Here is a 26,091-nt window from a genome sequence, read left to right on the forward strand (position 1 = left end):
ACTAATGCAAGAAAGAGGGGTCAAAACAGGACAAATTTTCAATCAGCAAGTCTTGATCTCCACCATTATATTTGGATATTGCATATTTTTGTACGTGGTGATCACTGGGCCCTTGTACCTTTCCAAATCAGGAATGGCTTCCAATGACACAGCAGAGAACCACCGGACAGAAAAGGGCCAGTCATTTCACCTTATTCCAACCACAAAATAGCATCAATTTAGATAGGAAACCTCCAAGATCATACTTATGCCTTAACGAAACTTAGGAAACAGGATCATATTCAAAAGTATATAAATGTCGACAGCGAAAGGTACAATACCAGGAGGTAACGCGGTTACAGATAGTATCAAGAATAAGCTACTCGAAGAAAAGAGCCATCTGACGTCTCACACGGGAATTTCAGCGAATGGCAACTTTTCCGTTTCTAACGAAGCCAATAGGCCGACAAATAGCTCAGCAAAAAACCCAGCAGTCGGGACCTGAAATGCTTTTTGAAACTTTCCTTTTTCAGAAAAAAATATCTCAATTTCATGGTGAAGCAAAAAAAAAAAAAAAAAGGCCTGAGAACTTTCCTTTGCTGAGGCACCTCACTTCAGTGTGGTATACTATATCACCGTACCCTGAATCTAATTCAGATGAAAATGTCTGAAACTGTCGGTGATTCAAACCATGACATCTGATGAAATTTACACTTGATACGACGACTTTCATGACATCTTCAAATTTAAGGGCCTCCCTGCATATTGTCTGTTGATGAATAATGCAATGAAGCTCCACATGAGGTGTGCCATCAGCATTAACAACTTCAGTGCAGATTTTTCGACCAACCCTGCTTTGCTTCCCACCAAGTTTTTTGCTCCGTCTGTGGTTAAACTTGTTAGCCTGACCCAACTTAAATTAAAGGTTTTTACTGCCTGAGATGGACACTTCCAAAAACTGATTTTCTGGTGTTGTAGTATCTTTCATACTTCGTAGAATAGAGCAGAATACAGAACTTAGGCCGAAGGTCAAGCGCTGGGGCCTATGAGGTCATTCATCGCTGAAAGTGAAATTGACAGTAAAAATGTTTGAAAGGTGAACCAGGAGAAAAACCTCGCAGTTGCACTGTGAATGAACTGTTACGAGAGGGCGGAAAGTAAGAGGGAAGGAAGAGAATATGAACGGAGGTACAGTAAAAAGAATGGCAGGGCTTGCAGCTAGGGGCCGAAGGGACGTTGCAAGGAACCTTAAGTAATGCGTACAGTGAACCGCATGAGGTGGATTGACGGCACTATCCCCTTATGGGATTCATACGTAGGGCACACAAATCTTCCTCAATTTGAAAGTTGTCAACACTTCTGATAAAAATCAGAAGTTGTGCTGTATCCAAAATAACGTTACTTTCATCCGAGGCTAAAGAAAAATATGGAAAACTGAGTGCTTTCTCAGATAATGTTGAGAACACGTCTCCCCTTACATCTTCCAAACGCCTTATGGGTGTTGAAGCAGACAAACTTAAATTTTGAAGAAGTGACAACGTTCCAGGACATATTTCTTTAACCGTTTTTATCATGCACTCGAACATATTCTCCATGAGCAACTGCCTTCTTTTTTACATATATACTTGGTGAACACGTAGTTGGCACGCACGCATGATTCGGATTCACTGGTTTTGCTTTCAAAGAAAGTTTGCCGTGCAGACGCTTTTTTTCTTAAACTGGTATCTTGTCTGAGCGCACATCACCTTGAAGTGAAAAATATCTCTTGCGCTATTTCATAATGCCTTTTGACATTAAGTGTCTTAAAGGTGTTTTAATAGTTTCATGGCATTTAAGGCACAGAGCATTTTCGGCATGTGAAATAAAAAAGTAGTCAGGTATCCAACTCTAATTGAATGCACGGCCCTCCTCATCTGCTGCCCTCTTTATAGGGTTAGCTGACATAATGTTCAATTCTCGTAAGGGGGAAAATGTATATATTACAAGAACACCAATAAAAATAAATAAATAAATAAATAAAATAAATACGGAATTGAAATTATGTATATTCTCGTTACAAAATTATACCACCTGACGAAATGTATTGTTCATTTTTGGAAAAAAAAGGTATGCATTACACACCATAGGGAAATTACGAACTAACATCATGTACAACTCACTACAAAATATTGTCTACTTAAAGAAATGCTTTTCAAATTTTTTTCATAATTTTTTAAAAATCAAATTCATCCGAAACGAATATACCGCATACTCGAAAATTTTCGCCATCTCAGAGAGAGAGAGAGAGAGAGAGAGAGAACAAGAAAAGGCACTAAATCCTAAATTGGAAAGCGAAATTCACCTGGAAGGAAAACAAAACTCTCTTCGACAGGCAGTCAACAACTGAAGCTGAATCACCACTCCTGTACACAGGTAGTCGTGAAGCGTTAACGTACTGTATAAATGTGTATATGTATATATATATATATATATATATATATATATATATATATATATATATATATATATATATGTATGTATACATACAGACATATACGTACATGTTCAAATCACGCTCGGTTCGGTTCTAAGCAGTGTGATTGCAAAACGGAAATTACATGAGATTCATTTAATGATTAAATTTTCAGTTATTATTATTATTATATTACAAATTATTATTGTTACTTTGCAAAGTAGTTCGAATTCATATAAAAATTGGGGCAAATATTTGAAACGTAGCAATAAATCCGTCTTGCAGTTGCTAGCTACGTGCAATCTGCTGGACAAGAGCACAATTCTTATATCGTTCTGAGGGCCACACTGAGAATCCTTAAGGGACGCGAGTTGGGGATCCCTGCTCCAGGATGCTGTGTGAAAGAGCAATGACCTGTCTCTTGCCTATGTCGCTCATGAGTAACCTTTTAAATACTAAAAGTTAAGTTAAGTGTCCCAAACAGAATTGCTAAATTTCAAAATCGATCACGTAAAGCAAATTTGAAATAGAGATTTGGGAATGGGAATGCGTCAGAGCTCTAAGACAGTGCGCTCCAAATTAGTAAGTTGGTTTAGCTTAAGCTGGCCTTATGCCAGCACGGTGTCTTGCCCCAAAGGCCCAACCAACAGACAAACATCAGAGCTGATGAAAAGGAAAAGGGTATTTTGAAATCGACCTCGATCAGGAGGATGGCCGAGCGCCAAATACTGTACAGAGAATGTGGGGAAATGAAATTCTCAACATGAGCACATTAAGAGATCAGGCTGATTATGGATATCGATACGAGGAAAAGAGCTTTGTGAGAGAATTAACTCACTAAAAACTGAAAAGGGGCAAAAGTTGCTCCGTTCGCAGCAGCACACATAATTTACATAAAAATCTAGAGACGAATTTACAAAGTTTAAGAAGATTTACAAAGGGAGGTTGGATAACATACTTGGTTGAATTGAGAATGCTACAAAAAGAGTAGTGCACTGCTAACTTATGGCTTAAGAAATGCTTGAAAATTCAACAGCAATGACAGGGAACTGTGTTTGTGTAACGACAAATGTCAACATTATCAATAAAATATTTGTATTAGCTTCAGATAATATTTAGGATGTAGTAATTCCATAAACCAACATACAATGCAAGAGAGAGAGAGAGAGAGAGAGATGACATTAGTTCGATTAGCTCATCAGTGCCCATTGAACTATTCCTCATTACTCAATGAAACGAAATGCGCTACGAATAGAGACGGTAACGACGGGTAACCATCTGAAAATATTCTGATCTTACATATGCAATACTTGCAGCCTCCAGAAAGTGTAAAATAAAACCCGAGGAAATATCATCATAAAAGAAGTGGACTTCAAAAGAAATTTATAACTTGTCATTATACGTTTAATATGACACTGGAATTTCGACAATGATTAAGTGCCAGCTTTGATATAGCTCAACCGTGATTAAAACAATGTGATTTACAGATATACAGTACTAAGTAACGCCTGTCAGGCAGACAATAACAAGCCGAAGTTCACCCGTGCGCGCGCATGTGTGTGTGTGTGTGTGTGTGTGTGTGTGTGTGTGTGTGTGTGTGTGTGTGAGAGTGAGAGAGAGAGAGAGAGAGAGAGAGAGAGAGAGAGAGAGGCTTTAAGAATGGGCATCTATATGAAGGAGAAATAATGACAAGTGGGTCCCAGCACGATTGTATTTGAAAAGGCACCTGTTAAACAAAGGGAACAATAATTTGAGCCCCGATTCCTTTTACAATAGATAATTCTTTGATTCCTTTCCCTCTCTTTTTCATCTCTCAAATGGTCTGTATATAAACGTGTGTGTGTGTGTGTGTGTGTGTGTGTGTTCAGGGGAAGGGTTGGGGGTGAGGGGACGAATCACGTCAAGGTTGGTAAAAGTCAAATCCAAATCCGACTATTGAAATTCTAACAGTTTGGATTGTCGGCTTTAACGGCACGATTCCAGGGGACATCTGTTCCATGGACAATAGCAAACCAGTTTTTAATGAAACCCTGCTGCTTATTTATGCAAAGGGCCATTAACTCCTCATTCTCAGAACTCTTCAGCTGATCCCCTTTTTATCTTTTCAATTATGTGACTCCCTCTCTGACTGCACCTGGAAGTTCTCGTAAAAACCCTTCATAAACTACCCACTTTCTTTCTTGTTGATTTACAAAAATTCCCCATGTAAACATATAACTGTTATTGGAAAATGCTGTTATATGATTATTTATACGTAAGCATTTATTACAGAATAGAATTTTGTTGGCTTTGATATTCATAATTTTATAATTCCTTGGCTGTCTCTGTATGACCGACCCTTAAAGCTACCTTATTTGTCTAATTGAAAGCTCCATAATCTTATCCTTTTCACTGAGATTTGCATCTGAAGCAGCACGTAATTTTTTTGTAAAGTATCCATATGTAATGCTATACTTGTGCTTTAAGGATTCCCATATTCATCTGTTCAATGGTAAATACGGAATCACATATCCGGTTATCAAAACTTAATAAGGCACTGCCACGTACGTTATAACGATAATATTCATACGTGATGCAAATTTGGGTATGGTTAGTACATGTGCCTGAATGGGTGACTAAGCCGGCCATACACGTACGCGACTGACATCGGGTTTTCCTGCCGGGACTAGCGCGCGCTCCAGTCCGCTTGGGAGGCCACTCGGCCATCTCTGGGGCCAGGAATGTTGGGCTAGCCACCTCCACTCGAATCCCAACTAGGAGACCAGGGTACTAGAGCTACTCTATATTTCCTGAGGAACGCCGGTATAGGAAATGGCAGAATGGTGCGAAAGTTACTCAACGACCAGGGGCCAAATTCATGAAAATGACAAAGTACTAAGTTTTGTTGTTTTGAATGAGCGTGGATGTGGTGTAGAACATAAGGTATGTATGATAGTTGACCTGCTTAATGGGACAAAGCTGGATGTTTGGAAAATTAGTGAAACAGAGGTAATGTGACAAAGAATGGGAGGGGGAAAGAATGAAAGAGCTTGGACGCCTGAAGAATGGTGAGTTAGTCTGAAGATAATGTGGTAAGACAGAGTGTTGCAGAAGAAAAAGTTGTAATAGTGAATGTATGTGGCCTGGGAGAGCCTGAAGGGGAGTGTTTTTGGAGAATGTGAACCTGTGCCTGACTGGGTTTGGAGAATAGAAAGGGTTATTGTATTAAGTGATCTAAATGCTTGGGTAGGTCACAGAAAAAGAGATGGTGTTATCAGCATGCCTGGAGTTCTGGAGTGTCTTGTGGAAATGTTTTTAGAAAGTGCCTTCACTACTGGAAATCACGGTTTGCACAAAAGTATATTCATAAACTTACTTGAGAAAAAAAGAAGGTGAAGAAAAGAGTTTACAAGATAATGCGTTAATACAGATTCAATGAATACCAACTGGATGGCTGTAAGCGACGAGTGGCTGGACTAATGTACATCATGTTCAATTTTAAATGTAATACTATAAAAGACCGGAATAGTGCTATAATAATGATCGCTGATATATATATATATATATATATATATATATATATATATATATATATATATATATATATATATATATATTATATATATATATATGCTGTTTGGATTAGTAAGAAAAACAAATACACAACAGAAGAAACGTGTGCCTTTGTGAAAAGTAAACAATGTTATGACAGGTGCTTATTAAGAAACTTATATAAAGACAAAATTGCAAATGCATTCAGTAAAAAGTATATTGATTTTGATTTCTAACTTTTTTTTAAATCCATAATAATTTGTAAATATTGTAGATATATAATTTTGTAAAATTTGGTAATATCCTACTTATATAAATGAAATGTAATAATTTTCTTATTATGTAAATGAAATGTAATATTTTTCTTATTATGTAAAAGAAATGTAATATTTTTCTAATAAAAGAAAAAAAAAGAGATAAATACAGGTTTAAATTGGAGAGGAAGAAATGAAAATGAGTAAATGGATGAAACATGAAGTAAGAAAGCTGAAGATGGGTAGTATGAAATATTACATGATGAGGTCACAGGGGTATTGAAGGGCATATGTAAGTTGAGAAGGAATGAAGTCGGGCCTTTGGAAAAATAAAAGTTTAGTGAAGGAAATGAGGTAGATCACTTGAGGTAAAACTGCAAGACAGAACAAATGATTATATACAGATATGCCAGAAGATGGACAGGATAGTCCTTCAGAAAGTGAGGGGCGATGAGCAAGAACTTTAGGGAGAATAAGCTGTTCTATAAGGAAGTAGATGCAGAGAGATATGCAACTGAAAAAGATACAAAATAAGAGATGCTGTCTGAAATGAATGCAGTTAAGTTTATCTCTCACTCCATGCACACATAGTAAGAGGTTCATTTCTGTATCATAAGGGAAAGGCACAAACTTTCTACACACACATGCTATGAAAAAGAAGACTTTAGCCCGCTGACGCAAAAACGGCCCGTTTTTACAAATTTTTGCTTTCAAAGTTTTTTCATCCCGATATCTGAATAGTACGATACTTGCCTGTTTTTAAGTGTTAAATAAATACTCGTACGCAACAAAAATGAATGTGTTACAGTATATCCAGAGAAACAGCCATAATCAATGTGTGGCAAGTTTCTTTGTCAGTGATTACAAATTGTTGTATATAGTTGTGGAGAGTATCACATGATTCTTCTAAGTTTACCTAAAAAAATTAGATTTGTACATTGCCCTTTATATCGGCTGGGAACATGCATCTACCACAAGTTGATTTTCATTATTTCTATGTACATTTCCCATTCTACTTTTCCAATGAATGCGTTGAAATCAGTAACCAGAATATACAGGCAAATAATGAGGAGATTAACTAGGAGATATAACTGACCATATAGTTATTTCAGTTACTTCATTCGAGCATACATCTTACTGACAAAAGAAAACACCAGACAACTGCCTTAAACATACGTGGTACATCTACATTCTTTTAAAGAAAACTTAAATGGTAGCAACTGTTAACTATGGATCAATAAGAAAGCATTATCATCTGGAAGAAACAAAGACTGTTATACGATTGTGTCTTTTAACCTCACTTTTGTTTTCCAGTTTTCCAACGTTTTCCTTCAAGGAGGGCCCCAAAAGGTTTATTCCATTTTTATATAAGGCATTTATTTAAAGTATAAAGCTGTCAGCCTCACAGCCACAGGGCAACACGCGAAGAGATGAATATGGAGGTTATATCTTAAAGCCTCCGGTATTCCATGGTGGTCAACCCATTGTAGTTTTGAACAGATCCAACATCACTTCACTCCACTGATCAGAAAGCCATCATTCTAGAGAAAGTGTTCTATAATTGGAAGTATTGACTTACTTTCAATTATGTACTTTAACGTTTTTAGGATTTTGATTACCTTACCTGTAAGTGTGAAGACAGAGAGTTCGGAGGAAAATGTACTGATGAACCCCGCCACCTGGCAAAGAGAGGACGACCTCCAGGCCTCCTCGTAAGCTGCATACACACCGCGGTACTGCAGGTCAACCACGGCGACGATCAGAAGATACACGCCCATCATCAGATCGCCCAGGCCAAGGTTCACAATCAAAAAAGAGTGCATCTGCATAGGGGAGGTAAAGATTCACGAGTTGCCTTCTGGGCCATTTTAAGTCTAGAAAATCTCTGCTAATTAAGTGACCTCAACAACAGAGCAATCTAACTACTGGCTTTAGATACCAAATGGATGCAAATGGTTATATGGGCAACTCTGTTTAACGTGTCAGTTAAATATATTCAAGACTTTGCTAAAACAAAAGGATTTAAATAGGTCTGGCATTTGAAATACATATAAATTACACAGTATACTTTATATATATATATATATATATATATATATATATATATATATATATATATATATATATATATATATATATATATTTGAGTCTGATCCCACCTTATTCCCACTGGAATAGATGCTCCTCCAGAAAATGACGAAGGAATTCCCAAAGAGAGCGATTAATCCCAGAATCCAGATGCAGACCCGAAGGACGATGTTGGACATAAGGTCTTCACAGGACGAGAACTGATCTGCTTCAGGCAGGCAGGTCTCGACCTGCTTCACTAAACAGCACCAGCGCCATTCGTCAGTAGCTCTGAAAAGGTTATATACTTTTTGGTCAGGAATTAATCTTATGAATTTTCTCGTTGAAATTTCAATGATCCCTAAATAAATAAATAAAGATAGAGAAAAAGAAAGATAGTGTCCCTTGATATAACTGATCGCTCTCTTTGTTCCCGTTCTTGCAAGACCCAGGATTTCATCTTTTGTTTCCTTCATTTCATTTCTAGCCCCCTTTCTTTCATTCTTTTGAACGTTTTTCTCTTTTTTCGGTTTTCTTTATAATAAAGACAGAGCTTCTGTTTCTAATCCCTCTTCTTTTCCACTGAGTTACCATCTCTAGTTCTCTCTTTCTTTTCCCCTTCCACTCTAACATTTTCCTTTTCTCCACAATAAACTGGTCCTTTTATCCTTTATGCAATGCTGCACAAAACGATGTCGTATTTTTCGGCGCAACTAATGGAATGCAAATAAGACGAAGGTTGGCCGAAAAATCACCGCTGTCAAACTGTGGCATTTTGACTTAAGGAAAATACATCTTCCATATATACATATACACCACCTTTCAAAAAAAAAAACTTGTGAGAGTATGATATGAACTCTTATACACCCTCTACATAACAATTATATAGATGACGCTTATACATTAAGCATAAAGATGTCGAAGCCTAGACTGCTGCATGCGAACGAGATGAATCGAAAAGTGACCGACTGACTTAATGATTTGCGGACTTGTCAACAAACGCTGGAATCTTGTCCCGATACACTGTTATCATGTAGCTCTAGCTCCCCCGAAAAATGCAAACTCTTAGGTTAGGTTTAGTTATCTAGCTATATGAAATCAGAGACCCAGTGAAATACGGGACAATGATAGTCGACTGGACGCAGATGTAGCGGTGAACCACAAGGGGAAGGATCCACTTCGCAAACTAGTACAAATGCACGGATTGTAACGTGTTTGAGAAACAGAGTGAAATTAGCAATGATACCAGAACATACCGACAGTACATTACCCAAGCGGCAATTACATCATACAATCTGAATACTTCAGCAACGTTGCAATGACAGTATAAACAAGGTGATATCCTCGAAGACCCTGAATTATCATGCACCGATCTGAACGCCTTCCACTTTCGGAGTGAAACAAGAAATATTCTTAATAATCATTTATAGAGCCTGTAGTTTCACGTAATCATATGCACTGTCGCACATCACCCTGCAGGAGCAAGCTTTCCTTTTGCTCTATGTAATGCGACGTTTGAATGATCTAGTGGCCTCCCGGAAGATATATGCCAAGGAGTTTTCCAACATCTCCTTCCATGCCCGAACCTCTAGTATTAATGATCAATACTCTGTCTGCAGAGAGCTATCGTTTACATTCTTTCTGAGGTGCCACGAAGTTATACTGATCGGTATCAGAGGCCTTTCATTATTCTTACTACATGGCAGTGATGCCTACCTGGCCGAATTATTCACGTAAATGTTAGTAAGTTTTAAAAGGTTGCAAAGCTGCAATGAAACGTATCTGGCAGTAGTCAAGTGCTTTTTAAGTATGTTCCGTTTCTTTGTTGCCCTTTTACGCTTTTCTTTTTTTAGTTTAGCGTACTATGGTTTGCTACGTTTTTATCCTTTTTTATATATAGTTTTGATTAATTTCCTCATCTAATCTGACTACGGTAGCAGACGACAGAAAAATGATTCTGATAGTAAATCAGTTGGATTAAATCAACAAGTAAAACTAAAATATTGAATTACACAGAAACATTCAAACAACGCGTTTATCAGTACAATATGCATCTTCAAAATAAATCCATTTTCCATAACATATCTAAATATTCCACGCAATTTACATACTGCATCTCCCACGAGAAACCGGGAGATCTTACTTCCTCAACTCAGACCAAGCAGAGAGAGCGGGTTTCGCAGCGCTCAAGACTGGTGCTTTCGACCAGCAAGTGCTGCATGGTCAAGTCACTGCAAAACAACCGCAGTTGTACAGGCACTAAAAATTCTAGAGTTAAGCGTGTGTCCAAATCTTAGATGATAAAGGGTAATTTCCTATCTCCTACGTATAATTGTTCCCGATCAAACTCTTCCCCTTGATTCAGCCAAGCTTTCTGTATTTCCTTCCTTATGCTTGAGAAAGTATCTCCAGATACAAAAGGAATCTCAAGACATTCCTTGACAAGCTGTTTGCCCTTTCATTTCCTTGAACACAAACGTGAAAGCTGTACACAACACAATGTACTTCGTTGCCACAAAACCCTATAAAAATATCAACTCTAGGATTTCTAATACCAATGAATGCTTGATATTAACATATCCCCATGGGTTTGGATGCAGTTTTTATGAGTCGCTAAAATGATGGAGTCTCTCGGGACGAGTTAGAATTTCTTTTAATAAACATCGAAGAAATGCTGCTTAGAGTCGCTGACAACCTGACAATATGACGAAAAACAGACCACTGCCATCATCAGGTTTGGAGGCATTTTTTAATATGTGCTGCACGCTCTTAAGCACAGACGACTAGATTTTACTGTTGGCAAACGTCATGGCGGGTTTACGGAATACCGAAGTTATTTACATTGTTTATAGATACATTTTGCTCGCACTAATATTTTTACAATGAGCGAATATGGGACTTTGGATGGTCTCTTTACAACAGAATAAAAATAAACCCCGCCTCACAGCAAAATAGCCTAGGAATCCGTGAGCATATATGAGTATTCATACATATGTATTTGTTCTATGGAAGGTTGTTTGTTTATATGAATGGGAAAGAAGTGTTGAATTATAATTAATAAGAAGATCCAAGACTCAACTCATGTCACCCCGTGGCATTCCGAAACGAAAACATTTTTTCTTTATGTTTCAAATGGTTGCCGAGGGAACTGTATAAAGAAATTTCTGATATCAGTCGTGTAAACTGGAACATAGAAACATTAATATATACATTCCTATTTCAAGGAATCAGGGTGTTGAAAATCTATCATTAATACACATCAAAAGGTAAAAACAGTCCAAAAAGAGAGCTTGCATTAATTTTCGATGTATCGTTATCAACTGAGTTCTGCATAAACCATAAAAGGAATGATATTAAAAGCTTCAGCTATTTCCTGTCTGGTCAAGGGAGAACCTTACAAACACTGAATTGCCTAGAACTTCTAACGAGGAACAGGTAAGATTGTGTACAGCGGAATGCAATTTCAAAGTGATATTTCTATTCATTTTTAAAAGAGGAAAAAAAAAAAAAATCCAGGATTCTGCCTCTGAATTTTATGTTTAACAGAAGAGTCTAGATAATATAAGATTCAGTCTTCAAATTATTTAACATACTTTAGTTTGCAATCCTAGTCTAAAGAGATATGCAACAGCCCCAATATGCATCGGTACATTGGCTCCTGGAAGTACTGAACGCGCACTGCTGTTAAATTTTATTTCAAGGAATATTCATCTGAGGTAATTTCAGTTATCTGCAGTGACACTGATCGATACCTTACACTAAACATTCACCGCACAGCGAGCTTTAAATTAAATTCTTGATGTTCGGGACATACTGATCTTACCTATAAAACTCAGTATGTTCAGGTAAAAAGACTCCTTACATGGGGTGTTTTATAATAGATGAAAAGAGTGAAAACGAAATATTTTAAAGTTTACAGTGGTAAACATATAAAGAAAAAAATGAATGGTAATAAGTCTGGAAAACTAGAGTATTAAGCACTTATAATAAGTAAATTAACGTGACAAAGAACACAACACTGCCTAAATTAAGAAAAAGCCAAAATAAAGCCAGCAACAATACACGGGCTGGAAGTCTGCAATTTCTTCTCATGTTCATAAAAAAATGAGTCATCAGAACATAGAGATAACGGCCGCCAGCCGGTTTAAAATGTTTAAACTTACTTAGGAACTTCACTTGGAAGCTACAGTAAGAAAATAAAGAAAAACTCGCAGTCAAGAAGAAACAGTTTAGAAACAAAGATGGCCATGGGGCTATTGACATTTTACTCCTCCCTTCAATGACAGCATGGAATGCAAATGACATTCATAAACAAAGGAAAATTGGAAGGGTTGGATGTTGCTGGTACAATTACACAAAAAATGTGAAGGAGATTTGAGAGAGAGAGAGAGAGAGAGAGAGAGAGAGAGAGAGAGAGAGAATTTCAACTAAAACATACAGGAATAAAAAGGAGGAGCAGACTTCGAGTGTGTAAGTTTAAGCGTGTGTTAGTGCGTGCGAACGTGTTATAGAGAGAGAGAGAGAGAGAGAGATTTCAAATTTCAAACGAAATATGCAAGAATAAAAAGTAGGGGCAAATTTCGAGTGTGTAAGTTTGAGCGTGTGTATTAGTACATATGCGTAAAAGAGAGAGAGAAATATTTACGAACTATTTGTATCTATGGAATAAAAAATACTCACAAGTGAGCCAGTCGTGGAAGACCATTAAACGTCCGTCCACTCAATATTGCCAGCTCGTTATTCGTAAGATCCCTGTGTAAGAAAATCAATGATTGAAAATGACAGATACTCAACTAAGGCATTCAATTTAGAAACTAACACAAAATATGTATATATTAACCCATATTTTTTCTCATCAAAAGTACTCACTATTGTGTATTTTAGTTATCAACTCGACAAACTCCCCCTCGAACTCGGCTCCCAATTAAATTGCTCTGACTCGTCCATAAACCATTTGGTTCTGGATTAAAAGTAAACCCCAAACTCTTTCAATCACTGGTTTCGTTTCGTTTTGAGCTCTGATTTTTAAAGCAATGTTACTGATGTGATTCCTGGAAGCACGCGCATTTACGAAGAAGTGAAGGGGCCTGATAAGTAGGTATGTAAGTAGTAGAATACCATTATACGTTCTTGAATTGGTTCCGGACATACTTACAGTTTCTGTAAATTCTTTAGGCCTGTGAATACGGCTTCATCAAGGGACACCAGGTAGTTGTCTGAGAGATACCTGAGAAAAAAAAAATAGTCACGTTTCACCATAACTTCCGTATATCAAGTTTATCAATAATGCACTAAAGGGCTGGTTGATATGAAGAGGCCAAAATACTACACAAAGGTCTATCAAAACTTGATGCCAATAAGTCACATCTCACCAAAGCTATTCTAAACAAGTCTATCAATAGTGTACTAATGGAGTAATTAATATGAAGGGGCTAAATACTGCATGGAGTTCAATAAAAAAAAATATTATGCTACAATTGGCGTTAACAGCTTTATTTTGATAAAGGAAAAAATCTGGACGAGAGGTTGGTGGTGTGGAATTAGTTCTCACTTCCTCACGGTTTTGTAAACCACTTTACAATGAAGTCTGTAAGTGACCATGTTATTTTTAAAATTTTATCCTTATGTGTATTTCTGTTCTTGGCATTTCATACTTGTGCCACGCTCTTACTGCTCCATGCGAACAAATAATAACGAACCTTATGACCTTGTCCAATAAAAAAATAGGAAACATACACCAGAAAGAAATGAGGCACCGCGAAGCTAGGAAAAGAAGCCTGGCGATTAGCCTGTCTGAAATATCGAAGGGAATAAAATGTCACAGAATGAACAACCCTTGGTGAGAAAACATCATACGCATTTCAAGGCATAACCGTATAAGATGAGCAAGGAAATAAAAACAAGCCAAAAACATAAAAGAAAATCAACACACGAACAAACCAAAACACAAAAGAACAAAAGCCTTGTAAATGTGTAATTTAAATGTGACTGAGACAAAGTGAGTGACATTCTGCTATGAGTTTGAGAATAAAAATGACCAAAATGAGGCAGACACAGACCAAAATCCGCCATAGTATGATGGTAAGACTCAGAAAAAGAGTACAGGAATAATGAAGATACCAAAAACATGGCACCAAAGAGTAGAAGACAGTTGGAAAAATGGAATACAAGACCAGTATGGCCATATTGCAGTATGACCATATTTCATCAGAAGAAGAGTAAAAGCTAAAATGTGACGGGTAAAGTTCGCAAGAAATACCAGAATAAACAGGGTTATGGTAGCCCAATTAATTTCGCCTGGACTTCCCGGTGCCCTCATCGTGGTATGATAAATTTCACTGTCAAAACATGACCTTATCATTCCTGTGAGCAAGGGATGGGGGTTCTGGGGAACTCATAAGCCTGTCATCAGCAGCCAGTGCCTGGTTCTCCCGGCCCTAGTTTGGGTAGAGATATGGGCTTTGGCGCTGACCATAATTATATTTATTCAGTCTCTAGTACATTGTACGCCGGTGCAATGGCCTGTTCATTGACTCTGCCGCTTATGAGCGCCCTTTAAACGTGAGAATGAAAGTAAATAACCAACCAGAACGTAGCAGGGTAAGGCAGACAACAGGAAAGAAATGGAGTGCAAAGTAAAGCAAAACCGGTACGAAAAAAGTGAAGCCTACATCAGGATGTGACAGGAAAACAAAAATCAGAGGCAGAATGTAATGCAAACAAAGAATGGGAAGAGGTCAAAAACATAAACCTGCCACAGGTTCAGTACAAATCAGACCTATTATAGCAAATCATCTGAAAGAAGGCACGTTTTATTTAAAACTAAACTCCGAGAACATGAAAACCACATCAATAAACAACAGGCACGGAAAGAAGTGCAAGGCTAATCATTAGAGATGATGACGGAAATTTTAAGCCGTGAACCACGCTACTGTATGTCCTACTTATTTTGAAACTGGATGAAGTATGATAAATACAAACACTGAAATTGTTGGTTGTGCTGAATGTCTTAACTCAGTTCAGAAAGTACGATATATTTGTGTACATTTCGTGAAGAATGAATTGCTGCAGCAATGAATTCTCTAGGAATAATTTTCAATGTTCAGATTTATTATTTCTTTAGATCTGAAAATTTTAAAAATATTTTGCTTGATGTGGGTTGCCCTCCAACCTACGTATTTCTCTCTTTTTTTGTTGGGATTTCAATTTGTATAAGGGATTCTGTCCCATTGTGGAAGGTGACTGTTTTAAGAAAAGTAATCTTAAACATTTTCTGATGCATGAAATTTAACTATTTTTATCAAACATTCTAAAGTTTTTTTTTTTTTTTTTTTTTTTTGCGTACAGCAAAACATTTCCAGCCTTCCTTACCAATATTATGAGCATATTTATTTCCTTACTTTTGCTCTTCTTTAGCGCTGTATTACAAGAACAACAATCCTTATGATAAAAGAAGCTGTAACAAGCGTAATGATGAATCAAAGAAAGAAGAAGCGTTGGTGCCACACTGATTCCAGGGTAGTTTCAGTCACTGCTGCAACAGGAACACTTTTCTGAGGAAATGGCAGCGGTGCCGGTTTTTTCGTCTTCTGCTCCTGTTTGGTAATATTAGTTTTTCTTTACTTTTGCACCCCTTCCTTTACCAGTTGTGTTCTATCAGACTCTTCATGCGAGATATTGAAGACAGACTCCTTACCGACAATAGGCCAGATTCATATTAACTTCACTATGTATTTACCCATTATCATTTAGTTTCATGAAAGTGATTATGGATGTTCAAGGTTTTATTGTTTTAACGTGAGCAAAATTATTTCTTTTTCATACGCGCTGTTATTGGGTTCTGCTTAAGCTTAATTGAGAAATGACACTTCACCGTGCATTGTTGTTCCAAAACAGAAAAGTAATAATACTAATGATAATCATTTAGTGTTTCGTGAACGACGTGCCCATTTTGAAATATTTCCTTTGTGGACGGCTTAACATCGACTCGAAAGTAAACAGCACAGCCGTGCTCTCAGGGCAGAAAAATTTATTCTTAGCATCATTACTTGGGTAAAATAACTCGTATCACAGCATTGGGGAACATCGTGTAGCAAGAATTGCGGATGGTTAAACACACGTCATACATATTTTGTCAACTCGAGGAAATGAGTTGCATTAATATGAATAACACTAACACATGTATCAACAGAATACCTAGAATACCTAAGTTTTCGCTGTAAAGCTAACTTTCCAAGTGTAAAATAATGCCTGATCCGCTGATGGTGTTTAGATAACGCTTGGGTAGTTATAGCCTCAGGGGTGTATGTGATTTCTGAAAATGTTGGAACTACGTTTTAGTAGGTGTGGCGAAGGTACTTGATAAATTTTTTGAAAAATCATTATTTAACGCATAAGAATATCTTTTTTGACAGATCGCTAAAAATGTTTTGAGATTTATACTAGTAATCTTCATGTGAAGTCTGATCTAAAGTCCCTGGAAGGCAATAAGCAATTCTGTTGTTTAGCTAAGGTGTCTCGAGAGATGTCCTGGGTATTTTTGAGCAGATAAACTGGTAACATTTAACCTGGAAGAAATCATGCATCGTCTTCCATCGAGAGGCTGTGTCATCTAAATGTAGGATATGTTGGCCTTCCTAGCACGAGGCACGATTGTCAATAGGAACTAAAAACCACTGGAGTAGGAAGAGTCATGGGACTAACATACGAAAAGGGTGTTTGTCATGTAAATTTCATTCAAGCTTTATACAAGACAGATCCTGTCTTGTCAGAAGCTGGAAGAGTTCTTTGAATGGTAACGACTCAAGTTGAGAAATTACGGGAGTTCATGAGATATGAAGGGTAATTTGGATATAAAAATTATGGGAGTTCATGGGATATGTAGGGTATTTTGGACATAAAAATTATGGGAGTTCATGGGATATGAAGGGCATTTTGGATGTAAAAATTATGGGAGTTCATGGGATAGGAAGGTTATTTTGGATATAAAAATTATGGGAGTTCATGCGATATGTAGAGTATTTTGGACATAAAAATTATGGGAGTTCATGGGATAGGAAGGTTATTTTGGATATAAAAATTATGGGAGTTCATGGGATATGTAGGGTATTTTGGACATAAAAATTATGGGAGTTCATGGGACATGAAGGGTACTTTGGATATAAAAATTATGGGAGTTCATAGGATATTTAGGGTATTTTGGATATAAAAATTATGGGAGTTCATGGGATATGTAGGGTATTTTGGACATAAAAATTAGGGAAGTTCATGGGATATGCAGGGTATTTTGGATATAAAAATTATGGGAGTTCATGGGATATGAAGGGTATTTTGGATATAAAAATTATGGGAGTTCATGGGATATGTATGGTAATTTGGATATAAAAATTATGGGAGTTTATGGGATATATAGCGTATTTTGGACATAAAAATTATGGGAGTTCATGGGATATATAGGGTATTTTGGATATAAAAATTATGGGAGTTCATGGGATATGTATGGTATTTGGATATAAAAATCTGGGAGTTCATGGGGTATGTAGGGTATTTTGGACATAAAAATTATGGGACTTCATGGGATATGAAAGGTATTTTGGATATTACAATTATGGGAGTCCATGGGATATGTATGGTATTTTGGACATAAAAATTTTGGGAGTTCATAGGATATGTAGCGTATTTTGGAAGTAAAAATTAGGGAAGTTCATGGGATATGAAGGGTATTTTGGATATAAAAATTATGGGAGTTCATGGGATATGTAGGGTATTTCGGACATAAAAATTATGGGAGTTCATGGGATATGTAGGGTATTTCGGACATAAAAATTATGGGAGTTCATGAGATATGTAGGGTATTTTGGACATAAAAATTATGGGAGTTCATGGGATATGTAGGGTATTTTGGATATAAAAATTATTGGAGTTCATGGGATACATAGGGTATTTTGGATGTAAAAATTATGGGACTTCATGGAATATGTAGGGTATTCTGGATGTAAAAATTATGGGAGTTCATGGGATATGTAGCATATTTTGGATGTAAAAATTATGGGAGTTCAAGGGATATGTAGGGTATTTTGGACATAAAAATTATGGGAGTTCATGGGATATGTAGGGTATTTTGGATATCAAAATTATTGGAGTTCATGGGATATGTAGCATATTTTGGATGTAAAAATTATAGGAGTTCAAGGGATATGTATGGTATTTTGGACATAAAAATTATGGGAGTTCATGGGATATGTAGGGTGTTTTGGATATAAAAATTCTGGGAGTTCATGGGATATGTAGGGTATTTTGGATATAAAAATTATGGGAGTTCATGGGACATGTATGGTATTTGGATATAAAAATTCTGGGAGTTCATGGGATATGTAGGGTATTTTGGACATAAAAATGATGGGACTTCATGGGATATGAAAGGTATTTTGGATATGAAAATTATGGGAATTCATAGGATACGTGAGGCATTTTGGACATAAAAATTTTGGGAGTTCATAGGATATGTAACGTATTTTGGAAGTAAAAATTATGTGAGTTCACGGGATATGAAGGGTATTTTGGATATAAAAATTATGGGAGTTCATGGGATATGTAGGGAATTTCGGACATAAAAATTATGGGAGTTCATGGGATATGTATGGTATTTTGGATATAAAAATTATTGGAGTTCATGGGATATGTAGGGTATTTTGGACATAAAAATTATGGGAGTTCATGGGATATGTAGGGTATTCTGGATGTGAAAATTATGGGAGTTCATAGGATATGTAGATTATTTTGGACATGAAAATTATTGGAGTTCATGGGATATGTAGCGTATTTTGGATGTAAAAATTATGGGAGTTCAAGGGATATGTAGGGTATTTTGGACATAAAAATTATGGGAGTTCATGGATATGTAGGGTATTTTGGATATAAAAATTATGGGAGTTCATGGGATAATTTGGGTATTTTGGACATGGGAAAAATTATGGGAGTTCATGGGATATGAAAGGTATTTTGGACATGAAAATTATGGGAGTTCATGGATATGTATGGTATTTTGGATATAAAAATTATTGGAGTTCATGGATATGTATGGTATTTGGACATAAAAATGATGGGACTTCATGGGATATGGTATTTTGGATATAAAAATTATTGGAGTTCATAGGATACGTGAGGCATTTTGGACATAAAAAAGGGTTCATATTTTGGATTTTGAAGTAAAAATTATGGGACAGGATATGAAGGGTATTTTGGATATAAAAATTATGGGAGTATTCTGGGGAATTTGGACATAAAAATTATGGGAGTTCATGGGATATGTATGGTATTTTGGATATAAAAATTATTTTGGATAGGTATTTTGGACATAAAAATTATGGGAGTTCATGGGATATGTAGGGTATTTTGGACATAAAAATTATGGGAGTTCATGGGATATGTAGGTATTTTGGATATCAAAATTATTGGAGTTCATGGGATATGTAGCGTATTTTGGATGTAAAAATTATGGGAGTTCAAGGGATATGTAGGGTATTTTGGACATAAAAATTATGGAAGTTCATGGGATATGTAGGGTATTTTGGATATAAAAAATATGGGAGTTCATGGGATATGTAGGGTATTTTGGACATAAAAATTATGGGAGTTCATGGGACATGTACGGTATTTGGATATAAAAATTCTGGGAGTTCATGGGATATGTAGGGTATTTTGGACATAAAAATGGGATGGGGACTTATTTTGGATATGAAAGGTATTTTGGATATAAAATTTTGGGAGTTCATAGGATATGTAGCGTATTTTGGAAATAAAAATTATGGAGTTCACGGGATATGAGGGTATTTTGGATATAAAAATTTTGGGAGTTCATAGGATATGTAACGTATTTTGGATATAAAAATTATTGAGTTCATGGGATATGAAGGGTATTTTGGATATAAAATTATGGGAGTTCATGGGATATGTAGGGAATTTCTGGACATAAAAATTATGGGAGTTCATGGGATATGTATGGTATTTTGGATATAAAAATTATTGGAGTTCATGGGATATGTATGGTAATTTGGATATAAAAATTATGGGAGTTTATGGGATATATAGCGTATTTTGGACATAAAAATTATGGGAGTTCATGGGATATGTAGGGTATTTTGGATATAAAAATTATGGGAGTTCATATTTGGATATAAAAATCTGGGAGTTCATGGGGTATTTTGGACATAAAAATTATGGGACTTCATGGGATATGAAGGGTATTTTGGATATTACAATTATGAAGGAGTTCATGGGTATGGTATTTTCATAAAAATTTTGGGAGTTCATAGGATATGTAGCGTATTTTGGAAGTAAAAATTATGGAAGTTCATGGGATATGTAATTTTTGGGTATTTTGGATATAAAAATTATGGGAGTTCATGGGATATGTAGGGTATTTTGGACATAAAAATTATGGGAGTTCATGGGATATGTAGGGTATTTTGGATATAAAAATTATGGGAGTTCATCATGAGATATGTAGGGTATTTCGGACATAAAAATTATGGGAGTTCATGGGATATTTGTATTTTGGATATAAAAAATTATTGGAGAGGATTCATAGGGTATTTTGGATGTAAAAATTATGGGACTTATGTAGGGTATTTTGGACATAAAAATTATGGGAGTTCATATTTTGGATGTAAAAATATGGGAGTTCATGGGGGTATTTTGGACATAAAAAATTATGGGAGTTCATGGGATATGTAGGGTATTTTGGATATAAAAATTATTGGAGTTCATGGATATGTAAATATTTTGGATGGGAGTTCATGGGATATGTAGTATTTTGGACATAAAAATTATGGGAGTTCATGGGATTTAGGGTGTTTTGGATATAAAAATTATGGGAGTTCATGGGGTAGGGTATTTTGGATATAAAAATTATGGGAGTTCATGGGACATGTAGGGTATTTTGATATAAAAATTATGGGAGTTCATAAATATTTGGGGATTTTGGACATAAAAAATTATGGGACTTTTGGAGGTATTTTGGATATAAAAATTATGGGAGTTCATGGGATATGTAGAGGCATTTTGGACATAAAAATTTTGGGAGTTCATGGGATATGTAGGGTATTTTGGAAGTAAAAATTATGAGTTAATAAAGGGTATTTTGGATATAAAAATTATGGGAGTTCATGGATATGTAGGGAATTTTGGACATAAAAATTATGGGAGTTCATGGGATATGTATGGTATTTTGGATATAAAAATTATTGGAGTTCATGGGATATGTAGGGTATTTTGGACATAAAAATTATTGGAGTTCATGGGATATGTAGGGTATTTTGGATATAAAAATTATGGGAGTTCATGGGATATGTAGGGTATTTTGGACATAAAAATTATGGGAGTTCATGGGATATGTAGGGTATTTTGGATATAAAAAATATGGGAGTTCATGGGATATGTAGGGTATTTTGGACATAAAAATGATGGGACTTCATGGGATATGAAAGGTATTTTGGATATGAAAATTATGGGAGTTCATGGGATACGTATGATATTGTGGACATAAAAATTTTGGGAGTTCATAAGATATATAGCGTATTTTGGAAATAAAAATTATGTGAGTTCACGGGATATGAAGGGTATTTTGGATATAAAAATTATGGTAGTTCATGGGACATGTAGGGTATTTCGGATATAAAAATTATTGGAGTTCATGGGATATGTAGGGTATTTTGGACATAAAAAATGGAGTTCATGGGATATGTAGGGCATTCTGGATATAAAAATTATGGGAGTTCATGGGATATGTAGGGTATTTTGGATATAAAAATTATTTGGGAGTTCATGGGGTATTTTGGTAAAAATTTTGGACATAAAAATTATTGAGTTCATGGGATATGTAGCGTATTTTGGATGTAAAATTATGGGAGTTCATGGGATATGGGAAGGGTAGGGTTTTGGACATAAAAATTATGGAGAGTTAGGGTATGGATATAAAAATATGGGAGTTCATGGGGGTATTTTGGACATAAAATTATGGGAGTTCATGGAATATTGTAGGGTATTTTGGACATAAAAATTATGTGAGTTCACGGGATATGAAGGGTATTTTGGATATAAAAATTATGGTAGTTCATGGGACATGTAGGGTATTTCGGATATAAAAATTATTGGAGTTCATGGGATATGTAGGGTATTTTGGACATAAAAATTATGGGAGTTCATGGGATATGTAGGGCATTCTGGATATAAAAATTATTGGAGTTCATGGGATATGTAGGGTATTTTGGACATAAAAATTATTGGAGTTCATGGGATATGTAGGGTATTTTGGACATAAAAATTATTGGAGTTCATGGGATATGTAGCGTATTTTGGATGTAAAAATTATGGGAGTTCATGGGATATGAAGGGTATTTTGGACATGAAAATTATGGGAGTTCATGGAATATGTAGGGTATTTTGGACATAAAAATTATGGGAGTTCATGGGATATGCAGGGTATTTTGGACATACAAATTATGGGAGTTCGTGGGATATGTATGGTATTTGGATATAAAAACTATGGGAGTTCATGGGATATATAGGGTATTTTGGACATAAAAATTATGGGAGTTCATGGGATATGAAGGATATTTTGGATATTAAAATTATGGGAGTTCATGGAAAATGTAGGGTATTTTGGACATAAAAATTTTGGGAGTTCATAGGATGTGTAGCGTATTTTGGAAGTAAAAATTAGGGGAGTTCCTGGGATATGAAGGGTATTTTGGATATAAAAATTATGGGAGTTCATGGGATGTGTAGGGTATTTCGGACATAAAAATTATGGGAGTTCATGGGATATGTATGGTATTTTGGATATAAAAATTATTGGAGTTCATGGAATATGTAGGGTATTTTGGACATAAAAATTATGGGAGTTCATGGGATATGTAAGGTATTCTGAATGTAAAAATTATGGGAGTTCATGGGGTATGTAGAGTATTCTGGACATAAAAATTATGGGAGTTCATGGGACATGTGAGGTATTTTGGACATAACAAATTATGGAAGTTCATGGGATATGTATGGTATTTTGGATGTGAAAATTATGGGAGTTCATGGGATATGTGGGGTATTTTGGACATAACATGGGATATGTACGGTATTTTGGACATAAAAATTATGGGAGTTCATGGGATATGAAGGGTATTTTGGATGTAAAATTATGGGAGCTCATGGGATAGGAAGGTTATTTTAGATATAAAAATTATAGGAGTTCATGGGAAATGTAGGGTATTTTGGACATAAAAATTATGGGAGTTCATATGATATGAAGGGTATTTTGGATATAAAAATTATGGGAGTTCATGGAATATGTAGGGTATTTTGGACATAAAAATTATGGGAGTTCATGGGATATGTAGGGTATTTTAGACTTAAAAATTATGGGAGTTCATGGGATATTTAGGGTATTTTGGACTTAAAAACTATAGTCGGCTGAAAATAAGGTTTGACCCCTAAAAAATTGCTACAAAAGGTTTCTAAACTAGTTATGGTGGTATCAGGTGTGCTTAATAACATATCAAAAGTCTAACATAATCTGACTATGCAAAAGGTCTGATTTCTAAGATGGCGTCTATAATCCTTAAAATACCCGTTACTCTTCATTATTCAAACTAGTTAGATAATTAATGCTGTTGCCTAACACCTTGTTTTGGGGATCTGGAAGCCTAATTAGCATATTTTCATTATACTGAAGTGATTACATACTCAAAATCCAAGATGGCGGACCAATATGGCTGCCATACTATGAAAATCTCCATTATCCACTGTGATTTATTTTATACAAGTAAATTTAATGTCTAAACACCTGTTTTGGGAATCCAAAGTAAATTTAATGTCTAAACACCTGTTTTGGTGATTTGGGAATCCAAAGAGCACATCTGAATTACAGTATATCGAAGTAGGTTTAATTACATAGATACAAAATTTAACACGGAGGATCAATATGGCTGCCAAACAAAAAAAAATGATTACTTATTTTAACTCACTTTACACAGGTAAATTATCCCCCCTCTTAATACTAAAGATATAACTGATTCAGGAAACTGCGTGAAATGCATGCCTACGACTGGTCAAAGTTCATATGCAAGTAATCACATTGCAAGGCTGTTTCCATAATATCAAATGTAAATGACGTCAGCACTATTTTTTTTATAGAAAATGAACAAGATTGTTAATTAATTTCCATGAACTAACCTACCTGTATGCTTATTTCCTCCAGGAATTCTGCACTATCTCTATCTCTGTCACTTATCTGCATTTAAAGTGCAACCAAATTTTCTCGTTTTTCTAACACATCCAGACAGAGAGAAGAACTTTCCCTCAACAATTTATTCTCAGGGGATGAAAATTTTCTGTTATTATGCATCTGATTGACAAGGGATGAAGTTGCTAGCCCGATAACCCTGCTAGACACACGATTTAAAGTTCGTGAATAGGATTTACTCTCTCTAAAAATTCCAAGTCACGAGTTGTAGGTAGGTACATTAATCAGTTAAACAGGACACCTATTGATAAATTTTGAGTGTCCAAACCTGACTTTCCCAAAACATTTTTTGTTCCATGAAAGTTTCCTCATCCTTCACGTTCTGCCTCGTTCTGCACAGAGATCATCTTTCGTGATTCCACAGCCTGATCACCTTCCCCCCGTCAACCCTTGCAGTCCCATTAAAAGTCACTAGGCTTGGTAAACCATAAATTTGCAATCAGAAATAACTGATTATAATATTAATCAATTTTGATAACGAATATAATGAAGCACTGGCAGGTGGTCCTTGCAAGCATAATAATGAATGTCATGCGCTCGCTGATTGTCAGTAAACAGCAAAAAATAGCAACTGCAAAGGAAAGTTTAACTGTGTTGAAGAGAGGGACTTCCACATCTACGATACTACATCATATCATATTCAGATGGATCAGATGTATCTTGAAATCCTATCCTTTGTATTCAACATACAAAATATATCTAGTATTTTCTATTCATTTGCACTGCTAATATAAAAAATCTGTTGCTCTTGTTTTTTGAACGTAAGACCTTCTACGAAAACAGAGACAACACAATATATATATATATATATATATATATATATATATATATGTATATATATATGTATATATATATATATATATATATATATATATATATATATATATATATATATATATATATATATATATATATATATATATATATATATATTACAGATTTAGATAGGAATATGAACGTTGTTCTGAATTGTTGATTCAGCAGTCTTACTAATGCATCTGATGTGTACTTAGCAAATGGCTTTTGGGATTGCATTAGCTATTTGTTTGCCCAGAGACTGAGCGGAAATTCTTTCGCATATCATAAATTCAGATTCATCTCCTCACGAACGTTCACCTCGTATGAAATGTATCACAAGACGTGATTGGGGCATGGAGACTCTCTTTATGTGGTCTGAAAGTTCCGGTTGTCAGGTGTTGAGACATTCTAATCTGGTTAGGATCAGATTTATGGGCGCGACCAAGAATTGGGCGTACGTTGCTTGGTGACAGTATGTTTTGCTGGAAAGAAAGTAGTGTAATATTGTTCATTCTCACACGAACTTTGTTAGCGCTCGTTAACTGTAAAACGTAGCTTTTTGGAGATGGATTCTCCTGTTTGCTGAAAGTGAGTACTGAACTCTAAAAAAACCTGGTTATTATATTTTGTACACTGTGTCTTTACAGGTCCGAGAGAAATTGTGTTTCCTTTTTGCTACCTGCTTTTATGTTTTTTTGTGCCCATTTATTTTTTTT

At 35.7% G+C, this 26,091-nt stretch overlaps 1 protein-coding gene across 1 annotated transcript in view; it reads right to left on the bottom strand.

Moving 5' to 3' along the window:
• LOC136833126 (G-protein coupled receptor GRL101-like) overlaps window positions 1–26,091 on the bottom strand; it is a 692,174-nt gene that overhangs the window by 61,336 nt on the left and 604,747 nt on the right. The window contains exons 15-18 of the mRNA XM_067094785.1: window positions 13,439–13,510; window positions 12,964–13,035; window positions 8,376–8,574; window positions 7,841–8,039 (exon numbers count right to left, since the gene is read on the bottom strand). Coding sequence (XP_066950886.1) covers window positions 7,841–8,039; window positions 8,376–8,574; window positions 12,964–13,035; window positions 13,439–13,510 — 542 coding nt within the window. The remainder of the gene's footprint in view (window positions 1–7,840; window positions 8,040–8,375; window positions 8,575–12,963; window positions 13,036–13,438; window positions 13,511–26,091) is intronic.

Source organism: Macrobrachium rosenbergii, chromosome 51 (genome assembly GCF_040412425.1).
Source record: "Macrobrachium rosenbergii isolate ZJJX-2024 chromosome 51, ASM4041242v1, whole genome shotgun sequence".
Taxonomy (NCBI): Eukaryota; Metazoa; Arthropoda; class Malacostraca; order Decapoda; family Palaemonidae; genus Macrobrachium; species Macrobrachium rosenbergii.